The sequence below is a fragment of the Stegastes partitus genome, unplaced genomic scaffold (assembly GCF_000690725.1).
Source record: "Stegastes partitus isolate 25-593 unplaced genomic scaffold, Stegastes_partitus-1.0.2 Scaffold1024, whole genome shotgun sequence".
NCBI lineage: Eukaryota > Metazoa > Chordata > Actinopteri > Pomacentridae > Stegastes > Stegastes partitus.
In genome coordinates this window covers 1-26810 of record NW_007578755.1, presented here as the reverse complement: position 1 = coordinate 26810, position 26810 = coordinate 1, and the positions used below count along the sequence as shown (strand labels likewise).

At 41.4% G+C, this 26810-nt stretch overlaps 2 protein-coding genes across 2 annotated transcripts in view; both read right to left on the bottom strand.

Annotated features, from left to right (window-relative positions):
* The window catches only part of smyd3 (SET and MYND domain containing 3), a 101150-nt gene extending 91030 nt beyond the window's left edge, over positions 1–10120 (bottom strand). The window contains exon 1 of the mRNA XM_008295144.1: positions 9913–10120. Coding sequence (XP_008293366.1) covers positions 9913–10073 — 161 coding nt within the window. The 5' untranslated portion in view covers positions 10074–10120. The remainder of the gene's footprint in view (positions 1–9912) is intronic.
* Positions 10121–13166: 3046 nt separating this feature from the next.
* Positions 13167–26765, bottom strand: LOC103367182 (consortin-like). Its single transcript, XM_008295135.1, has 11 exons — positions 26208–26765; positions 23957–24627; positions 21712–21742; positions 20242–20328; positions 19687–19768; positions 18860–18881; positions 18521–18587; positions 17129–17670; positions 16437–16673; positions 14453–14606; positions 13167–14278 (listed from the first exon to the last, which is right to left on the bottom strand). The coding sequence occupies exons 1-11, from the start codon at positions 26542–26544 to the stop codon at positions 14070–14072; spliced, it is 2439 nt and encodes an 812-aa protein (XP_008293357.1). The 5' UTR covers positions 26545–26765; the 3' UTR covers positions 13167–14069.
* Between the last annotated feature and the right edge of the window lie 45 nt (positions 26766–26810).

Sequence of the window (26810 nt, the reverse complement as noted above, 5' to 3'; positions counted from 1 at the left end):
CTGCACGGGGAGAACATGCAAACTCCACGCAAAAAGACCCTGGGTGTCCTCACCGGGATGCAAACCGACGACCTTCTTGCTGCGAGGCAACAGTGCTACCCACCGCTCCACCTTCCAACCCTCTATCCCTGTACAGGCTATGGAAACTAATGTGCATTCAAAAACACTAGAATGCAAAAAAGACACAAGAAAAAGGCTGTGACATAATCTGAGTCTCTGTGCTGTTATCTGTTTGTTTGTCAGTGTGGAATAAACAAACCAGATTTGCATCCCATCCCTGTATTCCATGTTTAACATTATATATTTATACCGACCGGCTCAAAAGGCAGTGTCATGATTTGTGAGGTTCGCCTCATCTGCTGTTGCCTTGTTCTTACTTTCTGTTGTTTGTTCAGCTTCCCACAAACAGGCATTTACATCCAGCTGAAATTAGAACAAAACTGTCAAGTCAACTGCCTGTCAGTGTTTGTTATGTTCTTTGAAATATTTAAGACCCCACGGAAGCCGGTTTAGCTAACTTTCAATCAAAAGTTTGGCCCTATAAATAAGACAGAAGTTTCAGATGTTTCCTCTGTGTTGTTTGCCTTGTGTTCTGCAGTGTGTGTGTGTGTGTGTGTGTGTGTGTGTGTGTGTGTGTGTGTGTGTGTGGTCCAAAGAGACACTGAGTGAGAGATTGGTGTCAAACATAAAGACTTCATCTGACAGAGAAAATGTTGCCCTGCCCCCCAAACCAAACACGCTCACGGCCTGAGTGTAGAGAGGAAAAACACACATCTGAGCTCTTCTTTGGTCTGTCAAACCCAGAAAAAATACCCATCGGAGTGTGTGTTGGTGTGTGTGTGTGTCTGTTTGATGTGTCCAACAGAGATTGTGTTGCGTCTCTTCCATCGTTCTCTGGAGCTTCCTTTTCTTTCATTAACAGTTTGGAGGCAAATCTGTAACCGTCCCTGTAGTCCTATTCACACGGCGTCAGTATTATCTGGGGACTTCTGGTGATTTGTAATAATTGCTGAGGTATTCTGGGATCTTCATCCTGTGCAAATCTCCAACATCCACTATTTCTTTAAGTAAATAATCCGCCGCAAATTACATAGAATATTTCACTAAACACAGAAGTCCTGCTTCTTTTTTGTTTTGTTCTTCTTCATCGCTTTTATTTTGGCATGGTTTTTGTTTTTTTTTTTTCTGCCTCTTTTGCGCTCAACAATTACGGTTTCCTTGACAATTATAAATGAAGGTTTGGGTGCAGATTAAGAAGACTCATGCAGCTCCACAGCAGGAAGATCCATTCACAGAGAGAACAAGCTCAGATTCATCAGAAGAGCAAAATCTTGATGGATGACATGCATGGCACCATGTGGTCAGGAGTGTTTTGATGTTCTTCAGGAGGCTCAACAGTAGAGCAGGGTGACATGGCCAAAAATATTTATCACGATATAAATGAGAACATTTGCGATAACAATAATAGCTGACAGTATAATTGACGCGAGACAAAATACTTCAAAACTGCACAACTTTATTGGTGCAAATAAAAAAAAAGATCAGTTTCTTTTCCAATTAGCAAGCAGCTGTTTAAGATGTGCATTAAAGCTATAATGGACCAAAATCAATAGTGAAAAAGTTGTAAATTTCTTGCTGACAATTTGTTTAATCAAAAGGTATTTCAGATGGAAATGGGCTGACAAATCCTGAGCATAACAATGCAAAGTATCCACAAAAGTAAAGTCGAGCTGCTTTGCAACATAAAACTTTGCAGCCAGTTTCTTTGGTGTCACCACCACGTCAGTTGAGGGGGTGTATAGCGGCGGGTGAATATTCCGACCAATGGGGTGGAAGTAGGCGGGACACACAGGCAGTACTAGGCTGCTAATGCCAGTTTAGGATAGCAGTCACAGTTCTGCTTTCACCATTGGGTGGCAGCGGATGGCAGGCAAATATTCGGATCTCAATATTGCTCTCCGGACACCACCACAACGACTGAATATTCTGATATTCGGGTCCAGCCCTACTGTGTCGGTCCATGCACTGCATTCGCCCTCCTCCTCAGTCGCCGCCATGCTTCTCGCTCCATGTGCATTAGACCAGATGAAAACAACGGCACTGCGCGTTTCACTCGAATTTTATCGCAATATTTCAATTTCATATCATCCTCCAACATTACACCGGTAATACCGTGCACGGTATGATAAGGCCCCACCCTACTCAACAGTTAACGCACAGGAGCTGAACGGTTTATCGTGATATAATCTTTAATTTCATTTAATATTACCAATAATTATTGACCATTTTTAAATCACCTGTTTTTAATAAAGGCCAGAGATGAAGGTTTATTTTGAACTGAACCAGTTCGGTCCATTTATTATTCAACACACTGGTAACAATTTTAATCTTAAAGCAACAACGATAAAACTACATATAAAAAATGTGTGCATATACTTTTATCGCCCAGGTATGCCAACATGCAGGAAGAATCATTCTGCAGTCTTTCAGAAGGTTCAGCAGTTAGTGTGTAGCAGCTTATTAATAGAACTTTCAGGGAAAATGTCAAAGGTCACCAGGTAATGTTAACCCCCTCTGAATCAGGCTTTATTCTGTTTTATTCACTAGTTTGCGACACAATCACAGCCCAACTGTAAATATTAGAAAGAACTAAAAAAGACAGAAGAGGAGCTAAAACACATCACGTCCACCCACCACTTCATTCCATTTATTATACTGGATGAATATTTTTACAAGAGATTTTACCTCCAGATTAAAAACAAAGCCAGTGTTGTGAGATTCTCACAGCAGACCTCATTAGCAGCCACAAAACCGTAACACAACTGACACATGAACTCATCAGACAGGTGGGCAGTGCAACAGGATTCACATTCATGGATATTAATGTATGTACAGCTATGACACAGAGCTCCAATAGAAACAATTCACCAAACGCACTTGAGGGATACACGATGGAAAACACCGACACCAGAGAGACTGCCATACTTTCTAATTAATTAGCCAGCAGTGTGGCTGCATTTCATAACGCTGCTTCACTTTGCATTTGTGCCATTTGAAATGGTAAGCAACTCTTCTCTTCTTGTGTTTACCAAAATATTTTCTCCCTTTTTTCCGTCTTTGTTTCCCCCATTATCTCAGCCTCCCCTGCTCGCTCTCTGTGAGTCTGAGAACCTTTAATACTTGTTTGTTTGTTGACCTCTGGCAGTTTGATCCTGCTGAGTTGTGGGTTTGTGCGTGTGTGTGCGTGTGAGGTGTGTGCATGTGCATCCGTGTGTGTGTGTGCGTGTGTGTGTGTGTGTGTGTGTGTGTGTGTGTGTGTGTGCAGGAAATAAGCAGGTGGTGGGGGGGGCATCAAAGCTGAAGTTAATTACAGGCCTTGAAGGCTGTATGTAAGTAATGAGTGATAAATGCTGAGGGAGTACACACACACACACACACACACAAACATAACGCACACACACACACACACAAACATAAAGTACACACACACACACACACACACAAACATAAAGTACACACACACACAAACATAAAGTACATCTCTCTGTTCTTACAATGAGACACAGTCACACAAATAATTGCACACTCGCACACATTCTTCAACACTTAGACATGCTGTGAGACTAATTGTGTTTTAGTGAAAACAGGAAAAGCACACTTCACATCTCTGAGACCAATCTCTGCCTGCCTTTGTGTGTGTGTGTGTGAGTGTGTGTGTGTGTGTGTGTGTGTGTGTGTGTGTGTGTCTGCAAGCCGAACGTTCGACAACTGTTTTTGTGACACCAACGCAACTCACAGGTCTTTCACTAATGCCAAGATCAATAAAACGTTCTGACACCCCGGCTGACGTGTGTCGGCCGCGGGCCGAGCAGATGTAGCCGTAACACTTATTCAGTATCTCAGAAACACAATCAGAGTGTGACCCATGGCCTCCGCGTTATTCTACACCCACCTCACACACACACACACACACACACACCTCTGCTCGCCTCCAGCTCATGGAAAAATAATGAAATTCAGTGGAGGCATAAGCGCTCTAATTTTTTATTGATTTGTGTTGTTATAACTGTACCTTCTGCGTGAACGGGTGAAGGTGTCTTTTGAGGTATTGAACACATGTCAGGTTACAGTGTTAAAGCTTGTAGCCAGGAGTGCTACATACAGTGTCTTTTGACCTGTGTGTGGACAGAGCTAAAAGCTAATATCAGGCAAAGAGCTTTCTGACTAGCAGAGCAGAGCCACACCAATGACCCCGTGAGATAAGCTTTGAGATGAATCAACCCGTGACAATGTTGATGATAGAGTATGTAGTGTACGTCAGAAGCATTTGTTGTATTTTTTTAAAACTCTCCCGACAACAATCAATAAGTCAAGTGCTCTGATAATAAAAACGAAAAAGATCTGTAGTCTGTGGCAGCCCCAGGCCCGTCGTAAAAAGCCAAACTAACCTTTGCATTCGGCTCACAGGCCTACTCGCCTGTCTGACAACGCAGCACTCTGCCCATGTACTCTTCGTGCGTCATCCCAAGATGAGCAGGGCACAATGCTAGAGCTAGTGAGCAGATAGCAAAAGAAAGGCAGCCACATTTTACAGTTCCACATAAACCTGCAACATGTCGCTCTGCTAAACATGCCAGATGATGACGTCCATTTGTCTTTCTGTTTCTTTTTATGCTCTCAATCCTCCTCTAGTGTCTCATGAGTATCTGCCTATAAGAGGTGTGTCAGAGAGGTTCCAGGACTGGTGTCACAAAAGATAGATTTCAAACCCAAACTACCAGTTTTCTCCTTCAGACGATCAACCAGCACATCTACAAAGAGATCCTGCAGCATTTGCTTTGTTCAGTGTGCAAGAAGAGGTGAGAGTTGTGGCAGGACAAGTGGTGGCTGCTTCACCATGACAACGTGCCTGCTCACAATGCCCTGAGCATCTCACAGTTCCTGGCTGAGAAGAACATCGCCGTGCTGGAGCAACCTCCATACTCACCCCACCTGGCTCTGTGGGATTTTTCCTCTTCCCCAAGCTCAAGGGGGTCATCAAGGGGACCTGTTTTGAAGACGTGGACGACATCAAGATGGCTGTGATGACGGAGCTGCAGAGGATCCCGAAAGAATCCTTCCAGGAGTGCGTGGCAGCGTGGCAGAGAAGGCTGGGGAAGTGTGTTAGACTCCAGGAGGATTACTTTGAAGGGGAAACTTGTAGTTTGGGTTTGAAATATATCTTTTGTGACACCAGTCCTGAAACTTTCTGACACACTTTGTAAGTTTACTGTCTGTTAACATTGAAGCAAAGTGTCATTTGATGGTATTTCTCTTAAGATCATCTATATTAACTTTAAACAACAAACTGAGACAGCCTTCTTACTAACATTTGCCATCGTGGATTTGTCCTCCAGTAGTGCTCAGATCGCATTCAAGAGATTTGGAAAAGTGACTTTGGAGGGAGACCAGAAGATAAAAGGGTTTTTTGTTGTAGTTTTTTGCTCTCAAGCCATTTGGCTCTTTCTACAATCCCACAGCTCCTAGCTTTGAGCAGATATGATGCTCGCCATCTAAATTTTGGGAGCGAGTGTTTAAACATTTGCTACTGAGCAACAAACAAAATGCCAATAGTCTCAAGAAATTGATCATGAAGAGAAGAAATGGTCAAACTGGGATTTTGACCAAATGACTGTGCCACAGGAAAAAGTCTGAAAAAAGATCATGAAAGTCGATGCAAAGATTTACAGCAATTCATCCCGTAGTTTTTGAGATATTTCTCTCTGAACCAAAGTGGTGCACCAGCAGGTTACTAACATGTGACACGCTGGCATGGCTGAGACCGACATCGTCAGGTACATCGAGACATCACAATAACCAAAAAGCTTGATTTTGTTTGGACGTCTTCATAACAGATCTACCAACCTGCAGCTGCTTCCATAAACCATATCACCACAACAAAAGGTTTCATGACTACAAGGTGTTATAGCAGCAGTGCAGTGTTCAGTCAGTGTTTGGTGTATGTGCCATCACACAACTTCTACACAAAACTGACCTAATAATTAAAGTGGTGAAATCAACACCCATGTATAGCATACAGCATTTGCATACAAGTCTGTTGTTTGACACATGTTCATCTTGTCTCACACTCTAGTTTTAAATGACTGACAGCCCGGGAAGGAAGCATCCTGAGGAATAAATTGCAATGAGAGAGAATAAACAACGCTGTCCTGCTGTTGTTTCATGTAGCTGTAATTCTCCACGTTTGCGTCCCTGCAGGCTTTTTGTTATCTATTCTTTAGCCAGACAAAATGACTAATCTTCCATTCCAGTAATTGAGAGAGGAAACACACACACACACACACACACACACACACAAAGCAGTTTGAGGTGAAGCATGTCTCTCAGCAGCACTTGGACAGTTTGAGGGAAGCGAATGGTCCCCTCACCCACATTAACTTCATTACCCGTGGATAAAGTGGATGTGCTGCAGTGCCACATGTACTGATCATTGACTGTGACTGCTGTTTGACAACTAGACTCGGCACTCTGATGGCAAGCTCTTTGCTTAACAAGACAGCGATGTGACAGAAGCCCAAAGAAGGGATCGGTCCCAGTTTAGTTAGAAATGGACCACTCCTCATTTAGCACACAGAGCTGTATGCTAAATGAGGAGTGTGCTGTGGAGTGTCAGTTCTTTATTTCTTCCCCTAACAACACACTACAGCCACACACCAAAACATGTATGTGTCCTTTCAGTAATAACCGGCAGCGGCTCTCAGGCAGCTCACACTCATTTGAGAAGCTTTAACCAGCAAAGGTTTGGCATCTTTTTTGTTTTTTGATAATCAACAATCATAGTAAAGAAACACACACCAATCAGCAACAACATTAAAACCTAATATCATATATTAATGAGATACATAACCAATCATTTGAACCGTTACATTCACAATAAAAATCCAAATCAAGGTGTCAACATTTAGAGTAACACAAACTCAATCCCAAATGGTGCTGAAATGCTTCAGTGTGTTTCTGTAAGTTAAGTTAAAACAACTTTTCAACATGTATTCTTCAGTGTTAATAGGCTTATACAGATAGAGAGGCGGCTGCATCAGAACCAAAGCAATAAAAAGGCTGAATATCTGATCCAATAATGAACAAAACCCAATTACCGCTGGATCAGTGCCATGTATACATTGATAACGGCACACATCCTTTGTACACACTACGCATGTATGCTTTACGTTGTGGAATAATTACCAGAAGACTGTTGCTCAAGGTTCTGTAGCGCAAAGAAATTAATTAACAATTCACAGCAATTTATTCAAGCTGCAGCAACATGAGGGGTGCAACAACTAATCAATGTTGTTCACAAAAATGTAATTTAACTTATTTATTTATCAATGACTTGGTGAAATCATTCTGTGTGGTTTTTGCACCGACTCAAAATGCTCTGAAATGAAGGCATTACTGATGTATGTTAGTGCCCAAAGTGATTTTATAAAAGCACCTTCTCATAGTTTGGTGACATACACACTCCATTCACTGCTGATCTCTGCACAGGAAAACTGGATGAGTCAAAGACTGAACCAGCCTGTGTCACTACCCATGGCCTGCTGGGTCTAAGTTGACCACTGCTGGGCCCATTGAAGAAATAATATTAGATGTGTCATTCTCTAAAGAAGAACCCAAAAAAGTTAAACGCAATCATTTCCAGAGCATCTGTGCAGCCTTGTTTCTGACTGTGTCCATGGAAAAGACAACAGATGCCACCGTAACAGGTACGCTATGTATAGTATAATACAAACACAGCACAAGTACACACACCCATACAATGTTTATACTCAATGGATCAAAGTAGCACATCATCCCTTCAGGTATTATTAAAGGTTAGCAACACTAACACACACAACACTCCCTTCATGTGTACTGTTGTCTCATTAGCCACATTCTCTAATTAATTCTTACTCTCATGTTTCGTAAATTATAGAGCCGGTGAGGTCTCTAACCTTCAACATCATCTAAATCCACAACATGAAAACATTTTGCCTGATTGTTGTTTTATAATATCATCACAAATTATACCACATATATCCATCCATTATCTATACACCGCTTAATCCTCACTAGGGTCGCAGGGGGGGGCTGGAGTCTATCCCAGCTGACATAGGCCGAAGGCAGGGGACACCGTGGACACGTCGCCCGACAATCAAGCACACTCACATTCACACCTATGGATAATTTAGATCACCAATTAACCTCAACATGTTTTTGGACCTTGTGGGAGGAAGCCGGAGAACCCGGAGAGAACCCACACTGTATGAGGAGAACATGCAAACTCCACGCAGAAAGATCCCGGGTGTCCTCACCGGGATGCGAACCGGAAACCTTCTTGCTGCAAGGCAACCACCGCTCCACCTTGCAGCCCCATACCACATCTTTCTTAACTTTTAAACTTCTTTTCAGCACTTCCACAAGGCTACACAAAAAAAATCACAGTGTAAGAAGAGAAGAGTTATTTCACTCGATATCAATAGTTTACTTTTATGAGACAATCAAAAGTGGACATTAGACACATCTTATTCTCCCAGAGCATGTGTGCAATAACTGCTCCCATTAATCATCTTCCATTTGTCACCAAGCCTCATGTATGTACTGTACATAATTTACCCTTCATTCACTCTGCAGTTCTGCACCAGAAATCTGAGCACTCGTCTCCCTCCTTATGAGCATCATTAAATTCACATACATCTATTTAGTCTGATGAAGTGGGTTCGGCTGCAGCAGAGAGAGCAGCATTACTGTCATTAAGCATCCAGACGGACAGATATCACCAGGAAATGAAAGGGAACACAAAACAAATCATGACACCAATGCAGACAAAACATACAATGTACACCTCTGAACAATCAAGATAGAAACATCCATTACACGGTTATGTAGTTAAATGTTGCTGACCATTAATTAAGAAATGGCTCATGGATAAAATAACCAGACAGGAATATCTGGGTGGTCCAATGTTAAAATGTGCTGCAGGGCTCACATTAACCCTGTTTTTGCACATATCAAGTTGGCTGTGTGGTAACCTGATTAACCTGACTGACAAGTCGATTTAGGAGCATGCATCACACAAGGACAGAGCCTCAAAATCAGGCATTAAAGCACCATTAGGCCCCCGCATCAGCTGATAATAGTGTGCATTAATGTGTAGTGCATATCCCCATTTATCCAAACAAAGGGATAATGAATCACCTGACCAAAACCAAGCAGCCACACAGAGATCTTGGCATTTGTGGCTTTACAGAGCCCTTCTGCAGAAAATCATCTCCACCCTAGCACTGTTTAATCTCCACATTACGGTGGAGCTGGAGACATTTAGTTAAAGCTGAGAGAGAGATTGTTTTATCTGTCTGTCGTGTGTGTGGTTAAAAACTGATGACAGCGAGAAATGATGATGTTTACAAGGAATATTTTACTATAGAACATCATCAGCTCAACACTTGGCTGTACAATACAATACAAACTTATCTGCACACATCATTCCGTCTCCTGCTGTGCCTCAGTGACAGAACCTTGCTGCCATCTCGTGGCTACTTGAAGAACTCAGTTGCATTTACTGATGTAGACTTTAAGTAGCAGCAAACTGCACCCATAACCACACACACACATACCAGCATGTGCAGCCAGTATACAAACTCTATGGTTGATAAACAGAGAAGAAAGAGTAGAAATATCTAATGTATCTCTTCAGAGGACTGACAAGCGCCAGCAGTGACTCCTTTACTTCACCCTCTACTGCAGCTACACAGACTATCCCATACTACACACACACACACACACACACACACACACACACACACACACAGACAGAATAGTACCAAGCAGCGTTGTGTACATGATGCTAGCAGCGGGGAGCAGCGCCTGTCTCACCGGGTGAAGCAGTGGTGGCACACCTCTCTGACCAGCTTCTTGGACACACAGCAGGCCAGCGGCTCAGCGGAGACCAGCAGCTCTCCCCTCCTGATGCCGGCCGTGGCCCGCAGCCCGTTGCCCTTCCCGGGGCTGACAAAACGCTCCAGCTTCGGTGCCATTGCCGCTTTTTCCCTCCACGTGAACCGGAGCTGTGTTTACATCCGTGATAGACGCTGCGTCATGACGTCACACGCACGCACGTACGCGCCCTTTGCGGCCCACGTTAAAGTTAGAGACGGTTCATAACATTTTTTTTGTTTTTTGTTTTTAAGAGGCATGTTTTGGACCACTGTGATGCTTTGGAACGTTGATAAAGGAAAGAACACACTTCTACATTTTAGTAAAAAACATATTAAAAGTTCATTAATATTAGCAGGAAAAATGTGGTGACAGTATCAAAATAAAAGTACCGGTTGGGTTCCTCTGACTAATAAATAATATTATGTATGATACTGGATTATTACATCATTATTACTCAAAGAAGGAGGGCAACTTTTGTTCCCAGAGCTGTCCCCCTTCGAAATGCACAACCATCTTTGACCCGCTGACTCCCTGCCAATGCCAATGTAATATAATGTAAGATTTATGATGTGGTTTATGTTTCTTTATATGTATTATTTTTATTTATTTTATGTCTTTATATTGAATACTCAGTAAGCTTCTGAATTGTCCCTAGGGGATAAATAGCAAGGTGGCTGCAAGGTGGAGCAGTGGGTTGGCACTGTTGCCTCGCAGCAAGAAGGTCGCCGGTTCGCGTCCCAATGAAGACACCCGGGATCTTTCTGCGTGGAGTTCACATGTTCTCCCCGTGCAGCGTGGGTTTTCTCTGGGTTCTCTGGCTTCCTCCCACAAGGTCCAAAAACATGTTGAGGTTAACTGTTGATTCTAAATTGTCTGTAGGTGTGAATGTGAGTGTGCTTGGTTGTCTGTCTCTAAGTGTAGCCCTGTGATAGACTGGCGACCTGTCCAGGTGTCCCCTGCCTTCACCCTGAGTCAGCTGGGATAGACTCCAGCCCCCCCGCGACCCTAGTGAGGATTAAGCGGTGTATAGATAATGGATGGATGGATGGATGGATGAATATGAGCTAGGTGGCTTAGTAATGTTGCAAAAGAGACAGAATCAAGGCTCACAAACAGCTCGTTTGAAAGATCTTTAACATGAGACAGCACAGGGAAGTGGTGGTTTTTAACAACAACAAAATAAAAACCTCTTCTCCTTGTTACATTCCATTAGAACAAAGTAAAAGAGCTCCTTAAACGACCCATAAATGTCTTTTATCAGGCTGACAAGTGGTACACAGAACTGATTCACACACAAAAATCACAACTTTCCATTCATTCATTTTTGATGTTTTGCTGAAAAACAAATGAGGAAAAAGAAATGACAATGCATATCATGCTTACAGATGAAATGTAAGAAAAATGAACAATTTTTTTGCGTGAGGACGATGATACTCAGAGCACAAACTCACAAGTTTCAAATCATCTCCACGAACTAGAAGGGGTGAATGAATGAAAACATAACATATAATGGTGGCCTGGGTGATGATGTTTACAAGAGCTGGGACTGAAAGTGAGAAATACATGTCTCTGCCAAAGCCTTCTTAAGAGCAACGGTGACACGAGATGAAAAACCTGTCTGATATAAGATGACAACAATCAACTGAAGAAATCGGTTTTCCTTAACCACTTAACACTCGACATCCCTCGTATTATAAATAATTAAAATCATCCAAAAGATTAAATAAGAGGTTTTCTGAGTGATCATCATCTGAACCAGCCAGACGACATGTGCAGATAAACACAAGAATGAATCTACTCTATCGTATGTCCCCGAAAATCCTCATATCTCAAACTATAAGGTTTCTGTGAATGATGCATCATGTGAGAAAGATAATACTGCGTTATCTGTTAGCAATGCATAGCTAGGGTCGGACACTTGAATGCATCCTCTTTAATAGAGATTTGTTCTCTTTGCTTCTGACATTTTAGAGTTTTGTTTTTTTGGGATATGCGGATTTTCTAGGGCATGTTTCATTAATCCACTACAACAGCAAATGAAAGGAAAAATAATAATTAACAGGACACCAAACGTTGCAATATGTCGAAATAACACAAAAGCACAGATGTCTCACAAGGCAAATAGTGAGATTAAGCTGTAAAATGAGCTCAGTTAAGACTAAAACTTGACTTACAATGAGTATAAATAACAGTTAAAGCACTGGTGCGAGAATAAAGGCTTGATTTCATTGCCTTTTTTTTTTTTTTTTTTTGCCTTTCATTAGGAAATCAGTCCCCTCAGAGAAAGTGTCCTTCCCATCTCAAACCAGGATTAAAATGTCAACAGATGTAAACACATTAGACACAATTAACAAAAATGGCAAATGTTATCTAGATGACTATTAAGGAAGACCAAGCGCTAGCAAAAATCATTCTTAGCTGCTTAACTATTTTGGATAAATCAGATAGAAAACACTGACAGTCACAGACAGAGGATGATACCCAGAGTCCCTATAAACAGCACGCGCACACACACACACACAGACAGACAGACACACACACACACACACACACAGACACACAGACACACAGACACACACACAGGCAGATAGTGCTTCAAATGATCCCATCAACATCAAGGCCGGCACTGATTACGTACACTGAGTAGCTGTTGTTTTCAACATTATTTGTAAATTTCTCATTCATGAAATATTCCATACTTACACCCGCTTCAGTGGTCTATGCAAACATTTGCTTAATATGGATATTTTGTTTCTGATGTCAAGCCTGTGTTTAGGACCAACAGAGTAATGCCTGTAGAAATATTGCAATATCTTAAAAAAACTGTACCAGTCTTATGTGCAACATGTTAAAACATTCCTTTGACAATATATATACAGAGGTGCACTGTGTTCCTGTACATGTTGCATATGCTACACAAAGCTAGATTTAGCTCATTTAAACCCATAAACGGATAGTTTTGACGTTTAGTCTCTAGCTGCAGCCATGTCAGCCCACTGTAGACCTATTGTTGGTAGTTACACAGAAGAGAGCAGCAACAGGACACTCATGTCAAACATGTGCAGAGGGAAAGGCACATACAGAGAATTGCTGTAAAGCTGACAAAGAGCTTTTTAGCAACTGCTCATTACAAATGCAATGCATAAGTAAAGATCACGGTTGTTATAAGCGATTGAATTAATGTTATTTTTCCCCCACAGAACATATTTGATGTGACTGTTTGCTACTGGCAGCTCTATTACTATAAATAACAAAATAACCCTTTCAATGTTTTCTGGCAATACACAGATGCCCTATACTTCACCACTAAACTCCAAACATTCATTATAAAGTTTAAGACATGATTAAGACATTATGATTTCATTCCAAGACCACAGAATGGTTTGATCATTTTAAAATTTCTTTAGTTATTTAAAAAAGGTAACAATAAAAGCAACACCAGCGGTTGCAGCAGTTTGTAAAATACTCTTTGGGCCTCTTCCCATTTGTGCAGTGTATGGACAGAGCATCTGTGTGCTCCCTAGTTAACAAACTATACATTATATGTATATTTTTCTTGATTTCCACGTGCTGCAGTGGTTATTACTGAGTTCTTTCACCTAACAGAGGGAGTGTATTCTTGGAGGCCAGTGTGGGTCAGTGAGTTAGTATCCAGTCATGGTTGATTGACCTGTGAAGCGTAGATCACAGCCATAGCGAGCTCAATGTGACACTTTGGTCACATTAGGAATTTCTAAACCTAGCAGAGAATTTATAACTTATTAAATCTGGTCCGGCTCAAGAGCGGCGCAGGTCAGTTCTTCCTCTTCTGCTACAGAAAATGGAGACAGCTCCATTTTACAGTCTTTCTGTCTCTGAGCTGCTTTACCTGAACAAACTAGTGTTGTAAAGAGACATCAGACCTATGACTTTGAGTGAACCCTGGAATTGTATCAAAGAGCATTAAAAATGCAGTAGGCCAGGCTTTCAAATGCCAACTGTCCTTCACTCCTGGCATCATTACCTTTAGAAAACATTGCTCCAGGAAGTAGCAGAAACCTACAGTGATGAACACGAAGACGAGTGGCTCCACACTGTTGACAAACTGCTCTCTGCTATGACCCAGGGCCAAACCAGTGTTGGATCTGAGCTATCCCACGCTGTATCTGGCCGATGTAGAAGTCTGCATTTCTGGAAAAGTCCTGACAGACTGAGGACTGGGCATCACCCAAAGCACAGTAAAGGGCAGTGCCACCCACACTGATCACTACAGTAACCAGACAAAGCAGGAAGAGAAGCAGGCACGAGTCCCCACCGCCAACATCTACAGAGCAAGAGAAATAAAGAGCAGATTAATATGTGCTGAGGACGTTGCAAGGATTTATCAATCATTCTGAACAATGTCAGAGTGGATTTGTAAAGGCAGTGCTCTTCCAGTTTTACAAGTTTATGGGAAGATGCAAATCTCCAACTGTTGGCAACAAACTTATAAACATACCTTGGTCATAACTGTCATCAGGAACTTTGAAACGGACGCGCCTTTTGGCAGTGGTTTTCTCAGGTCGGGGCTCTGGACTGGCAGACACGCTCTCTTTGTCCACACAAACGCTTCGCTTCTTCAGTATGGACACCAGGCCAGAGGCTGGAGAGAGCTGGAAAAAAAGAAAAAGAAAGAAATGCTAGACGGCACAGACTCAGACATCTGCATTAACATTATTTCTGTTTACACCATCAGACAGACAGACAGACAGACAGACAGACCTTGTGTATGAAGGCAATGTGATACTGTGTCAGGAAAGGCCCCCATATTTGTATAGACTTAGACATAGATTTGCATGGACTCTTTATAGTGTCTTTCCATTTGTATAATAGATAACGAGTCCTTAATGCAAATGTTCAAAGCTGGGTGGTGGGTTTTCAGGTCAGATGATTAAGTTCGCGACCACCATTCCTGGGTGCAGACCAATTTGTACATCCAACTTAAGCCACTTCAGAGCATCCAAAGGTCACCAAGTTGTGCTCAAAGTCTGAGAGCCATTTGAAAACTGCAGTTCTAAAAGTTGCACAATGTCGGGCAAAACCAAAAACGATCAACAACACTTCTAACACTGAGGCAGCAGTGATGGGAAGATGTGGTTCAATTTTGTTTTATAATTTTAAGTAATACATCAATGCCTATCAATCTGTACCGCATCTTAGCAGAAAACCTAAGACACTGCCTTTTCCCAGAACTCTGCTTAGACCTCTTCATGTAAATCGTTGGTCAAGACTTCTCATATGAAGACTGAGCAGACAGGAGTTTTAAGGCAGTTCATACATTTTGTTACTAAGTTTTTACAATCTGGAGCATGCAACAGTTTTTCATAAAACAAATGTGTCGTCAGGGCATCAAATCCAATCTGACTTGATAATCTCCATTACTTTGACAACATTTTGTAGAAACAAATTGTCTTAGAGCTGCACTTCAATATTCACGTCCACCAGGAGGCAGCACACCACAATCAGCAGGACTAAACTTTGTACCTCTCTATTAAAGTTCTACCCAACATATGAACTGTTATGCAGTGCCAAGCACTGCTCCTCTATGACAAAACTTAGGAAAATTATATCTTGAACGATTGCAGGTGCTACACAAAAGTGCATGAAATACTGATTACGGTGGCAAATGAACTTTGTCCAAGTGGTGGTAGACACATCCAGCAATGCTTTTGCTTATCGTTGCACCCTGCACTAATAATGAAGTCATTCAACAGGGTGAGACTTACAGTCACACCACTTACTATGTTGACCTGAAGCACAAATGACTTGTCAGAGATAATTATTAACTTACATATTTACTTATAAGCACTACAGATACAATATGGTCTCAGTTTGTATTCCTTAAATAAATGATTTATGTAAACGAGAGAACGACACAACAATGTCTTCAAACAAATAAAAAAAAACAGCAAACAAATGAAAACTCCCTTTAAGACTTATTCATAAGTTCTGCACATTGAAGAGTCGTTACACAGACCCAAAACAAAAACAAAATTACCTCCTAATTCTTGCTACCACAGCTACCAGTGCCTACGCTGCCTCGCCCAGACAAGCTCTGCATCCTGTATTGTCTCATTACAGAAGAGTTAAATGTCAAACTGGCTTTTATATCCACAAAACAAAATCCATAGTGGGTATCACAGTAATGGTTAGGTAATGCCATTAGGGCTGCTTCAACACAGCAACTTGCTCTCCAATACAGAGGGCCTAGATGGGCAGATACAGACAGAACCTTTAAAATGGTCATCAAGCTGTCAATTGTAGGCTATAATTTAAAATTTTAAACACATTTAGAGTTTTCATGTATGGCTTTTTTTTTTTTTTTTTGAGTATATGTTAGACTCTGATAGAAAGACTGAATTTACAAACACACACAAACACACACCCTGACCAGCGTTCGTACAAACGTTGATAAATACCCAACAAATTAAAAACATACACACCTCCTCTACAGTGATGAGCTTCGCCATGTCGTCCAACGAAGGAGCTTCTCTAATGATGTCAGCTTGGCTTACTTCATACTCCTCCTCCTCCTCCTCCTCCTCCTCTTCTTCTTCCTCCTCTTCCTCCTCCTCCTCCTCCTCGTCCTCCTCCTTCTCCGCCACGCGCTCTTCCTGCTGCTTCATATGAGCCTCTTGAGGAAGGTGTGTCTCCTGGTGAAGGCAGGATTTAGTGCTCTCCTGCAGTGATAATGGAATAGAGTCATAACTTGCTTATCAATACGCTGTTATGGAAACAGTAATCTGTTTTGTTCCTCTGCTCTGCACTGGACTGCTGGAGCACAGTTCTGACTGAAGCCTTTAAAGCTTACGCAAGTCAGTAAAAGCTGCTAAATTTGTTGTTGTTATTGTTTGTGATTGTTCCCAGGATGAAAAGAACTTGTCCTCCATAAGCTATGTGAGCAATGTATATGTCATCAACAGAAGAAAACAAATGAAGATACTGGTCCTTTAATTAGTGAAACAAGGCAAGTGATTTTAGAAAATAAATGAAACTCAGAACTCAAAGACAATGTTGACAGACGGTGACTATGTTGTATATTGTCTTAGAATTGTTCCTTAAATATATTTGGTAAAATATCTTCAAAGCTAAATTTAGAGCATCTTATGTCGTCCAAAAATATGATATACGATACCTGGGTGTCCTCATGTAGCTTCTCCTGAGCCAAAGCATCCTGGTGCAGCGGTGGTGTCTCAAACTCTGCCCCACTAACCAAAGTCTCCACTGGGACAGCTTTCTGAGCAAAAGGAGAGCCTCTTTCTTTCATCTTCTCCTCCTCCTCTTCTTCCTCTTCCTCATCTTCCATCTCCAAAGCCTCCACTGCCTCCTCTACGTCCGTTTCCTCCTCTTCCTTTTTTGCCTCCTTTTCCTGTGCTGGACCTAAATCTTCTCCCTGCTGCTCTGCAGGGTTGGACTGATCCATTCCTCCAGCTGTAGAGGGGTGTAGTCCATTTTCTAGGGCTGAAATGGTGTATCCCACCCCCCCTTCTGCCTCTCCTCCCTCTCTGTCATTGCCTTGCTTGTCAGTCAGCTGGGATCCGTGGAAACTGTCTGGGTCTTCCCTGTCCTTTACTGAGATCTCAGGGGAACTGATCCTATCAGGCAAATTAATGGAGGGTATGACTGGACAAGAGGAGTCTTCGGCTCTCTGCTCCATCCCTCCTTCAACCTGATGGGCTGGACAAAGGAACACAGAAAAATAAGAGATAAATTTGATTTCCATGACTGAAACGTGAGTACGTTCAGTGTTAGTTTGTTAACATATCAAGTACCAACCAGAAAAAACACCACCCTCCTGCATAGAAATATATTTTGAAATTGCTCTTATCTTCAACATTGTATCACAAACTTCTGAAGTGTGCCAATACAAAGAGCAAACCATAGAAGTGAGTCCACTACTGCAAAAAAAAAAAGACATTCAAACGTGTCAAGTAAACATTTAAAGTAAATGTTGACCTTCATAAATATACAGAAACATGTAACAGCAGTTACAGTGCTAGTTTGTTGACAAAACCTCTTTATTCTGTCTTTTATTGAGACTGCTGATTGCATTGACCCTTACATTAGGCCTGGAGAGCACCAGCAGTGTGCAGCAGGTTCATTTAAACAGGTTTTCGTGATCTGATAAAGTCCTTATCCTTGCAGCACATCACATTACTAGGTGTGTGGGCATGGGTACAGTTTTGCAAGTAAACCTACTTCATCACTTTAACCTATCGCTCTCTTTTATAGTATAATACACCAAAAACTACTGAGGGGATGTATTTCACACCTTCCACCTCTGGTCTGATCAGCTGAGCAGAAGCCTGCACCTTTTGAAACATACACGTCCAGTATGGAATGCAACCACCAAGAATCTGTCGTAACCTTTGTCCTACTGTCTTATCAAAACAACAGATCACCGTCCAACGATTAAAATCTGACTGAAATAGCAGCATTTAGCTGAACACCAGTGGTTCTGCATGTCTTCGTTGAAATATGACAAATGGCACACAGATTGCATCAAGACCTACTAGTTTACACTCACCTGTGGTGCATGAGGGCAGTGCACCACTTTCTTCAAATGTAGGTCTCAAAGAGTCCAGAGATTCACACTGTACACACAAACAAACAAATATCTGTAGTGTTATACAACCCCAATCACATGTGCAATATGGTTTAATAATGTGCAAGTTAAACATTGCAGGAGAACATGAAGAATGACAATTTAGTGTGCAACAGCAAAATCCAAATTTGATGTTTTACATGTAACTCATAAGCATGATATCAGTGATTAACAACATTAACACAGTCCTTCTCCTTTTTCTTATATATATGTACATATGTCTCGGTCATAGACACACACCAAAAGTGACAAATGTCTTACCTCAGCATCTCCACTCCTTGGTCTACAAACACAGGAAAGAAAAACAGACAGACAGAGTGAGAAGGTGAGAGCACTGAAGGTCGGTTCTTGGTTTTAGTAAATGAAGACGCAAAAGATGTTTGACCCTTCTCTACTCTCCCAATCTAATATTAGCCTGAACACATTTCCCTGGCTATTACAAGTAGTGTGTGAGCGAGACCGTGAGTGACGCTGTGTGTGTGTGTGTGTGTGTGTGTGTGTGTGTGTGTGCGCACGAGTTAAGCAAAGTGAAACCCTAGGAGTGTGATGTCTCAAATGTCTGAAAGTGCAGCAGCAGAAGCAGCCAAGAGCCATATGTTTAAACTATCAGTGCAGTGTTCATCATAAACACACCCAGATATACATGCTCACTGTCATACACACACACACACACACACACACATATCATCTCACTTGGAGTTTAGAGAATGTCCAGGTGTGTATGATACAAAAAGCTGTGTGTCTGGCAGGTATAATACACTTAGGACTTCCTATTAAATATTAAAAAATGCCAAGATGGGCTTCACTTGACTAATTAGTGAGCCTTGAATGAGCACACCCCACAACACAGCATATTTCACACACTCTTTACCAAACAAAACAATACACACACACACGCACACACACAAGACAATGACGGATAATTTTGATTTTGCACAAGTTTCTCTCCATGTTATGAGAGTGTCTTAAAACATACTATTTTTCAGCAGCTTTCACAATATCGACCAGTTTAGTTGACATTAGATACAAAGGAAAAAAGTACATGCAAAGAGTTCACACGCAACACAAACACACACATGCAAACTGACCGACTGTGCGTCTGGCAGATGTGTTTAAGAGCGTCCAGATGTTGGGTTGCCAGGTGAGAAGACGACCTTCTACACTGACCTTCTACGATGGGAAGACAAAGACATCCAGTTAGAGAGGAGCACGGTTCTACTTGTGAGAAAGCCTCTAAGAGCTGAGCTCCTCCAAATGCAATCCATAATCCTAAATGCTAAGTGAAGCCATTTGCATGATATGATCACAGAAACAACATTAAATATATTTTACTGCGTTTCAGTGGATGACCAGTGTGGCTGCAGCCTCTGTGTCTCGTCTCAGAGGCTGAAGTCCGACTGTGGAGTCGTTTTATGCTTGACAGTAGTGCATGTGGGCACTTGATGAAGGTAATTTCAGAGAAATAACAACCTCTAAGCCTTTGTGTGTCCATCTGAATGATTATATACATTATGTTATCACAGTTTATTCCCTGTGGCTTAATATTGCAACAAGAAGAAATACTGCAAATGTTTATCATCTGTGTGTTACAAATATTAAAGCATTTTGTTACACAGTCAACAATAAAACATGCTCTGCATTACCCCACTGCTCTTGAAGTGCATTCAGGTTGTCCAGTACTCTCTGGTGATAGAGTCGCTCTAGTTGGACGCACCATAATGCTCTCTGGTCTGAACACCAGTGGGTTAAGAAATGCATAAATAAATACACAAAAACAAAACACTGTTTGCATTAGAAACCGTATCGCCTCTGAAATTTTCTTGGTTTTCTGCTCACAAACCATTATAGCTGACAGCGGTAGAGGAAGGAAAATATAAAATAAGGGACAAAGAAGGACAGAGCGAGCAGAGGAGAGTAAAGGCCAAAAGAGACAGAGGAGGGGAAAAGCGCTCCAGGATGCAGTCTCATGTTTATGGATATGAGCAGCCAAAACACAATCCTTCTTTGAAATGGCTCAATGCTTTCTCTCTCTCTCAAACTAACCCTCTATACATGCATGACGTAGCTAAGCTAGCCTCCCCTCCTCTTTGACTCTGTCATTTCTTCCCTCCCACCGTCTCTATCCTCTGATTAAATCTCTGATTCTCAAGCTAACTCTCCTGTCTTTCTTCTTCTCTTTCACGCACCACCGTCTCTTCCTCCTACTCTGTTTTATGCCTTATCTTCATTGAGCATAAGTGTTTGAGTGCATTTGTATGAGTGTTTCTAACTGTGACTGTGTCTGGAGAATATTAACAATGTCTACGTATATGTGACAAACAGAATCTACATTTCTATTTGAAAACAGAGACTGATGGTCTCTGCAATGATCCAAAACTAACCATAGTGGTACAAAGAACATTTTGATTAGTCAACAAATAAAAAGTTGAGCTGGTTAGCGTTATTGTATTTCCCTAAATGTGATCTTCAAATCATTAAAAAATGTCATGGTGGTATACAAAATAAATACAAATTAGAGGATTCAATAAGAAATATACTTTAAATCAATCCATTGAAGGACCTCATCGACTTTTGCTTATTATTACTATTTTTAATTTACTCATAAGTTAGCTGTAAATGCTGTAATTTTTTCCCCCCATTTGACAAGTTTCTTATTTTGGCAACACCCTGTAGTGCTACTTCCTGTCATGTCATCAGAGCAGGTTGGAGTTTTAATCTGAGTGCCAATCTGACTGTCTGTCTCTCTACCTTGTGAGCCTCTGGGCATTCTGTAAAAGTCATCGCATAGACTACAGCGTTGTTCTCTCCGTTTCACACTCTGTACTCACCCTTCTTCATGTTCTGCTTATCCATTCTGTCTGTTCTTTGCTTACTTTTCCCTTCCTGTTTAGTATTTTCTCTTATTCTCTTCTCTTTTCACTAATTCCCCTCTATCTGCTCTCTGTTTAAAAACTCTGCAAAACTCCAAAGTGAGGCATTAAATGAACAGCTGTAATTTTAATGCACCATGAAGACAGGAGATAAGTGTATGAAACTCCTTACACAAATTAAAATAAATGCTTTTACCCACCACAAAGACGCACACAAACACACCAAAGGGCTCAAAAGGATACAGTCTTCATGAAGGACAAAGGCCTCAGCAATCTGCAGAAAGAGAACGACACATTACATGTTTTAATGAAGTGCATGTGCGCTTTTATCTCATCTATTGTCACCACAGCTATTAAGGAAATTGGCTAAATAAGGGTGTAAAACCAGACTGAAACTAATCTTTAGGTAGAGCGGTTTATCAACATGACACAAGATCTGTCAAAAAGTAAAGAACAAGTACAGAAGTCTAAAGTTCACCAGTATGGAACATAGCACGACACAGAGCTGAGACTGAGTAACTGTACTGCTGCATTAACTCATATAATCATTTACCATGACAGAGAGAAAAAAAAAGAACAGTCTGATCTCTGAGACATAACGCAGCAGGTAAGCTGTTAAGTCAATTGCATTTAGGACAGACACGGTGAAAATGAGAGTGAGTGAAAAGAAGGAAAAAGGAGAGACCGTGGTAGACACTCTACCTCTTTTCAGCAAGTGTCGCTTTCATGTTGTTCAGCTGATCACAGAACAAGAGAAGTGTGTGTGTGAGAGAGAGAGAACGAGAGAGAAGGAGGAGGAGGAGGAAAAAAGGAGGGCACAAAAGGTTCTCGCATTTCTAATGAAGTGAGGGGTGGCGACAACTCAATGGCCTTTCTAGGTAACTGCACAGACGGGGTTTAGGGAACAAGTCTGGAGGAGGTTTTAGCAAAAAAAAAAAGAAAGAAATCAAACTTTGATTAATAATCAGTTACACCACAGAAAAAAGAAGCTATCACATACACCAGAAATACAGCCTGATTTCATTTTGTTTCTCTATTTAGTTTTCCCAAATTATAATATCAATATCACTATCAATTAATAAGAAAAACAAGTAGGGGTCCTCGGACCCTAAAAATGTATAAATGTAGCCTTTCCTGGTTTTGTGATTTTTAATAGTTTTCTACTTTGCGATCAAAAAAACACCACATTGTCCTTCTCTGGTCATAAAATTTAAATTTCTCTAAAAATACAAGATCTCACAATTAATCCCAGTTTTTTACTTCTGTATTATTTTAGTAACAACTGACCCCCAGGTAAGGGAAGCCTTTAATAAGAGTCCAAAAGGACCCAGTAAATGTGAGATTCAATTTTGGTTTTTCAATAAAAACACTCTTTCTCTTCCTCTTCTCTGCTTCATTTCAGTCATTTACATCAGAGCTACAATGAATAATTTATTGGTTATCAACTACTAAATTAATCATTATCTATTTAGACAATCAAATAGTTGAATTGAATAATAAAAACAATACAAATTCTGTGATTACAGCTCACTAAATTTGGTTTCTGTTTTTTTTCTCCTCCTCTATGACGATAAACTGAACACATTGGGTTTGGGACAAAACAACACGTCATCACTGGCCTTGGAAAACAATGATCAACATTTTATAGACCAAACAACTAATCAGCTGAGCAAGACAATAATTGTCACATGCTGCTGTAAACACAACAGCAACATGAACGTCTAAAAAAGGGACAACAACATTTTTCTTTCAAGCTCACTGTTCAGAAACAGTAGAAAAACTCTCTAATAACCATGAATCAGTTACTGGCAGTGATCAGATAACTGTTAACCATCAACATTGAAAGCAAATACTCTTTTTTTTCCACACACTATAGAGCAACCACAACACACTGTAACTATGCTATCATTAGCCCCAGTATTTAAGCATAATGTTTGCAGGAAAATGTGATGTGTTAGAAATTGATCCTGATGCTCGCAGTTTTGATCTCTCTCTCTTCTTCACTCACACACACACCTGTTTGCCTGAAGTAAGCGCAGGTCAGGTGTGCCTGGTTGAGGGATTTATAAATCAAACTGACAGAAACGTTCACACACCCCAAAACATACATGTTCTTTCATGCAGGTTTGTGTCAGAGAGAAACACGCACAGACACACTGGGGGTGTCTGTTTCTATGTCGTGTGCGTGTAGTGTTTGTGTGTACTTGTGTGCATGCCTGTATTTTTGTTTGTGTGCACAGACACTGAAGACACCCACGCCCGAGGGTACGAAGTGCCATTCTGATTATGAGTTTGCGTGGATAACCAAGATTTAATAACTAGTGTGAGAGCAAGAGCTAAAGAGACAAGGAAGACAGCAACGCAGCAAGAAAACCCTTCAAGAAACCATTAAAGAGAAGAGCGTCTGTTTAAAAAAAGGGACAGAAACAGTAGCGATAGCCTGGTCTTAGTATTTAGCAAAGGGGCAGACATACAACAGACAGGTTACCTGGTGAAGGTAATGTGGAAGACGGGCGTCATCTCCTTTTTGTGCCAACTGCTCAAGAGACTCTAGCAGAGCTTGGCTTGGAATAGGCCCTGTGGCACAGGTGGAGACTGAGAAACAAGTGGTCACTGGAGGGGAGGTAACGTGTTCCCGATTTAAAGATACAGATCCAGTGGTGGAAGTGGGTTCTGTCCCGGTAGTTGTAGGCCCTGTGGTGAATGTAAGGGTCTCTGTTGCTGCAGTTAATGTAAATGTCTCTGCATATGAAGTGGCAGACCCTCTGGTACATGTGGGCCCACCGCTGAAGACGAGCTCTGTGGATGAGGTAAGTTGTTCTGTAGTGGAGTTTGTATTTTTTGCTATTCTGTCAGTAGCTTCTGTGATACATGTAGGCCCAGCTGGGCTGGTAGGCCATGTGCCTGAGGTTAAAGTCTGTAAAGTAGAATCCATAGGCCCCGTGGTGAAGGAAGGTCCCTGTGTGCAGGTAATGGACCCTGTGGTGGAGGCACCTGATCCAGTGTTGGAGATTTGAGAGTCCACTTTAACATCACTCTGGCTCAATATCACTGAACTGATGGGATACGTAGTCTCTGGACTGAGCACTGGAATGACGGGGGAAGTGGGCTCTGGACTTGTCCCAGGGCTGAAAGGATATGGGGTCTCCAACAGACTGCCTATGGAGGGAAAGAAAGACATTAGCAAACAGAAAGAGATACGCAGGAAAGAGAGATGAGCAGAAAAACAAAGTATGATTATGGCACCTTGAACATGCCGATGTATAGTTAAACCGAATCAACTTTTTTTTTTCTCGTAAGGAGCAAATTCATTGTGAGTAAATAATCACACACTGACAGTTGTGTTTCCGTTATTTCAGAGGACATTCATTTCCAGAAGCCCTACCTTAACCCTAACCATTACCACTACTTACACAATGCTTCACCCTTATCTAATCCTAACCTGACACTAATCTTTACCCTAAAATTGTATGATTTTCACTCGTGGGACTGGCAAGTCCTGACAATGTGACTGTGTCAAGAGACACAGACACATATACGTACATACATGACAGCTAAATATTATTTCTCCAAGCTTATTTCTTCAGTGCATGATGAAACAAGTTTTGTCAGTTATGTTCGGGTTAATGCTAAATGCCTCCAGGCCCTCAGGCACAGACCTACAAACATACAAATGCAAATATGAAAATGGTATTTGCTGCCATTTTTACAGTAGCTCCTACAACAGCAGCTGTTTGTGCGCAAGTGTTTCACATCTGCACATGAGTGTCTGAAAAAGTAGAAATGAACTTGTGAGCTCTAAACTGGTTTTTATTTTGTTTTGGCACCAACAGTGTGACACATTACCTAGTCTGGGTCGTGTTAGACCCTTTGGGCATCTCTCACTTTTTTATGTCTCCAGACGTCTGACTTAAATTGTACTTTTTTTTCTCTTTGCTTTCCAGTCTTTTTGACTTCCTTTTAATGTTTTCCTCAGCTTCCTCCTCTCCCTTTCACTCTATATGCAGTTGCCCTCCATTTGATTGTCCTGTTTCCTTCTCTTGATTCCGTCTTTCAGTCACATGATCAGAATGACATCATTACCCCCCGCCACTCTGACCTCAATCCAATATGCTGACCACTTAAAAGATACAGGAGGCATTACAGCAGTGAGTGAGACAGACCCTGAGCAGAGTGTTGGCCTTCAGGAATGATGTTTTGAGGTTTTTTTCTAATGAATGTCAACAAGCTGTCATTTTTTTTACAGTGGCTCCCAAACAGGAGAATGTCAACAAATTAAAGGATGCACTGTTGGCTGTTGTTTGTATCACAAGTTTAAGAGTGTACATTTCATCCTCCTGTATTATTTTAAGCTCCACTCATCCACAGGTCTTTAGGTTCACTGTTTTGGTTTTCCCACCTCTAATCTTTCTCAAGTGAAATAAAAGAAGGACACTCCCATGTGGACACATATAAGACTCCAAATGAATGGTCATGCTGCTCTGTGTCTGTGTGAGTACACAACTCTGCCAAGACATCTGACATATCAAATCTATATGCTCAGCTGAATGTGAAGTATGCACACTATGGATGTGTTGCTGTGGTGTTCTACTGCCCCACGTGGCAAAAAAAAACAAACAATTAACTACAGCACAGAATCAAAACAGTAGTAGGTGTGATAGAGTATCATCCTGCATGTACAAACTGAATTACATTTTATTTATTTTTTTTAAATGTGTGCAAGTCCTTGTGTCCCCTACCAGTTTCTGAATATGAGGAATCAGTCATGGGAGTGTCTGGAGACTGGCAGCGAACTAGACAACTTGATTCCTCCGATTCTTCCTCCATCACTGCATCAATGTCTTCCTCCTCACCCTCCTTTCCCTGTTCCTCCTCCTCCTCTTCCTTCCCATTGTTGTTGAGAGGGCTTCTTTGGATGAGGCCACACCTTCTTCCCTCCTCATTTTGTGAAGGAGGGAGACTTTGAGTCTGTGTGAGTGTGTTCGTCTCGTTGAGGTTTCGAGTTTGGGCAGTGAGAGCATCGGGACTGGGAAGGTTATCACAGAGGTCAACCCCACCTCCACGAACCTGTGACATTACACTGTCCTCCCTCTCAAACTGACCTGAAGATGAAAGACAAAATAAATGATCAGTTGAAATCACAACTAGAGCAATGGAGTAAGAAATCCAAGGAACAATGATTTCTTCTTCAGTATGAAGGTCCTTCAGATGACCTTGACTCTACACATCAGACCATCATTGCAACTTGAGACAACAGCAACCACAGCATAAAAAAACACAACACCCAACACTCCCGTCCTCATTATCAGCTGCTTCTATTTTCACTGCAAAACACATCAAAA

Bases quoted from the DNA above. Each gene is read 5' to 3' on its own strand.
- LOC103367182 (XM_008295135.1), bottom strand. From the start codon at position 26,544: ATGTCACAGGTTCGTGGAGGTGGGGTTGACCTCTGTGATAACCTTCCC. The intron at 24,628-26,207 runs GTAGGGGACACA...TTCCCTCCATAG, and splicing joins TTCCTCATATTCAGAAACTG to GCAGTCTGTTGGAGACCCCA. The intron at 19,769-20,241 runs GTAATGCAGAGC...TTCCCATCGTAG, and splicing joins TGCACTTCAAGAGCAGTGGG to AAGGTCAGTGTAGAAGGTCG.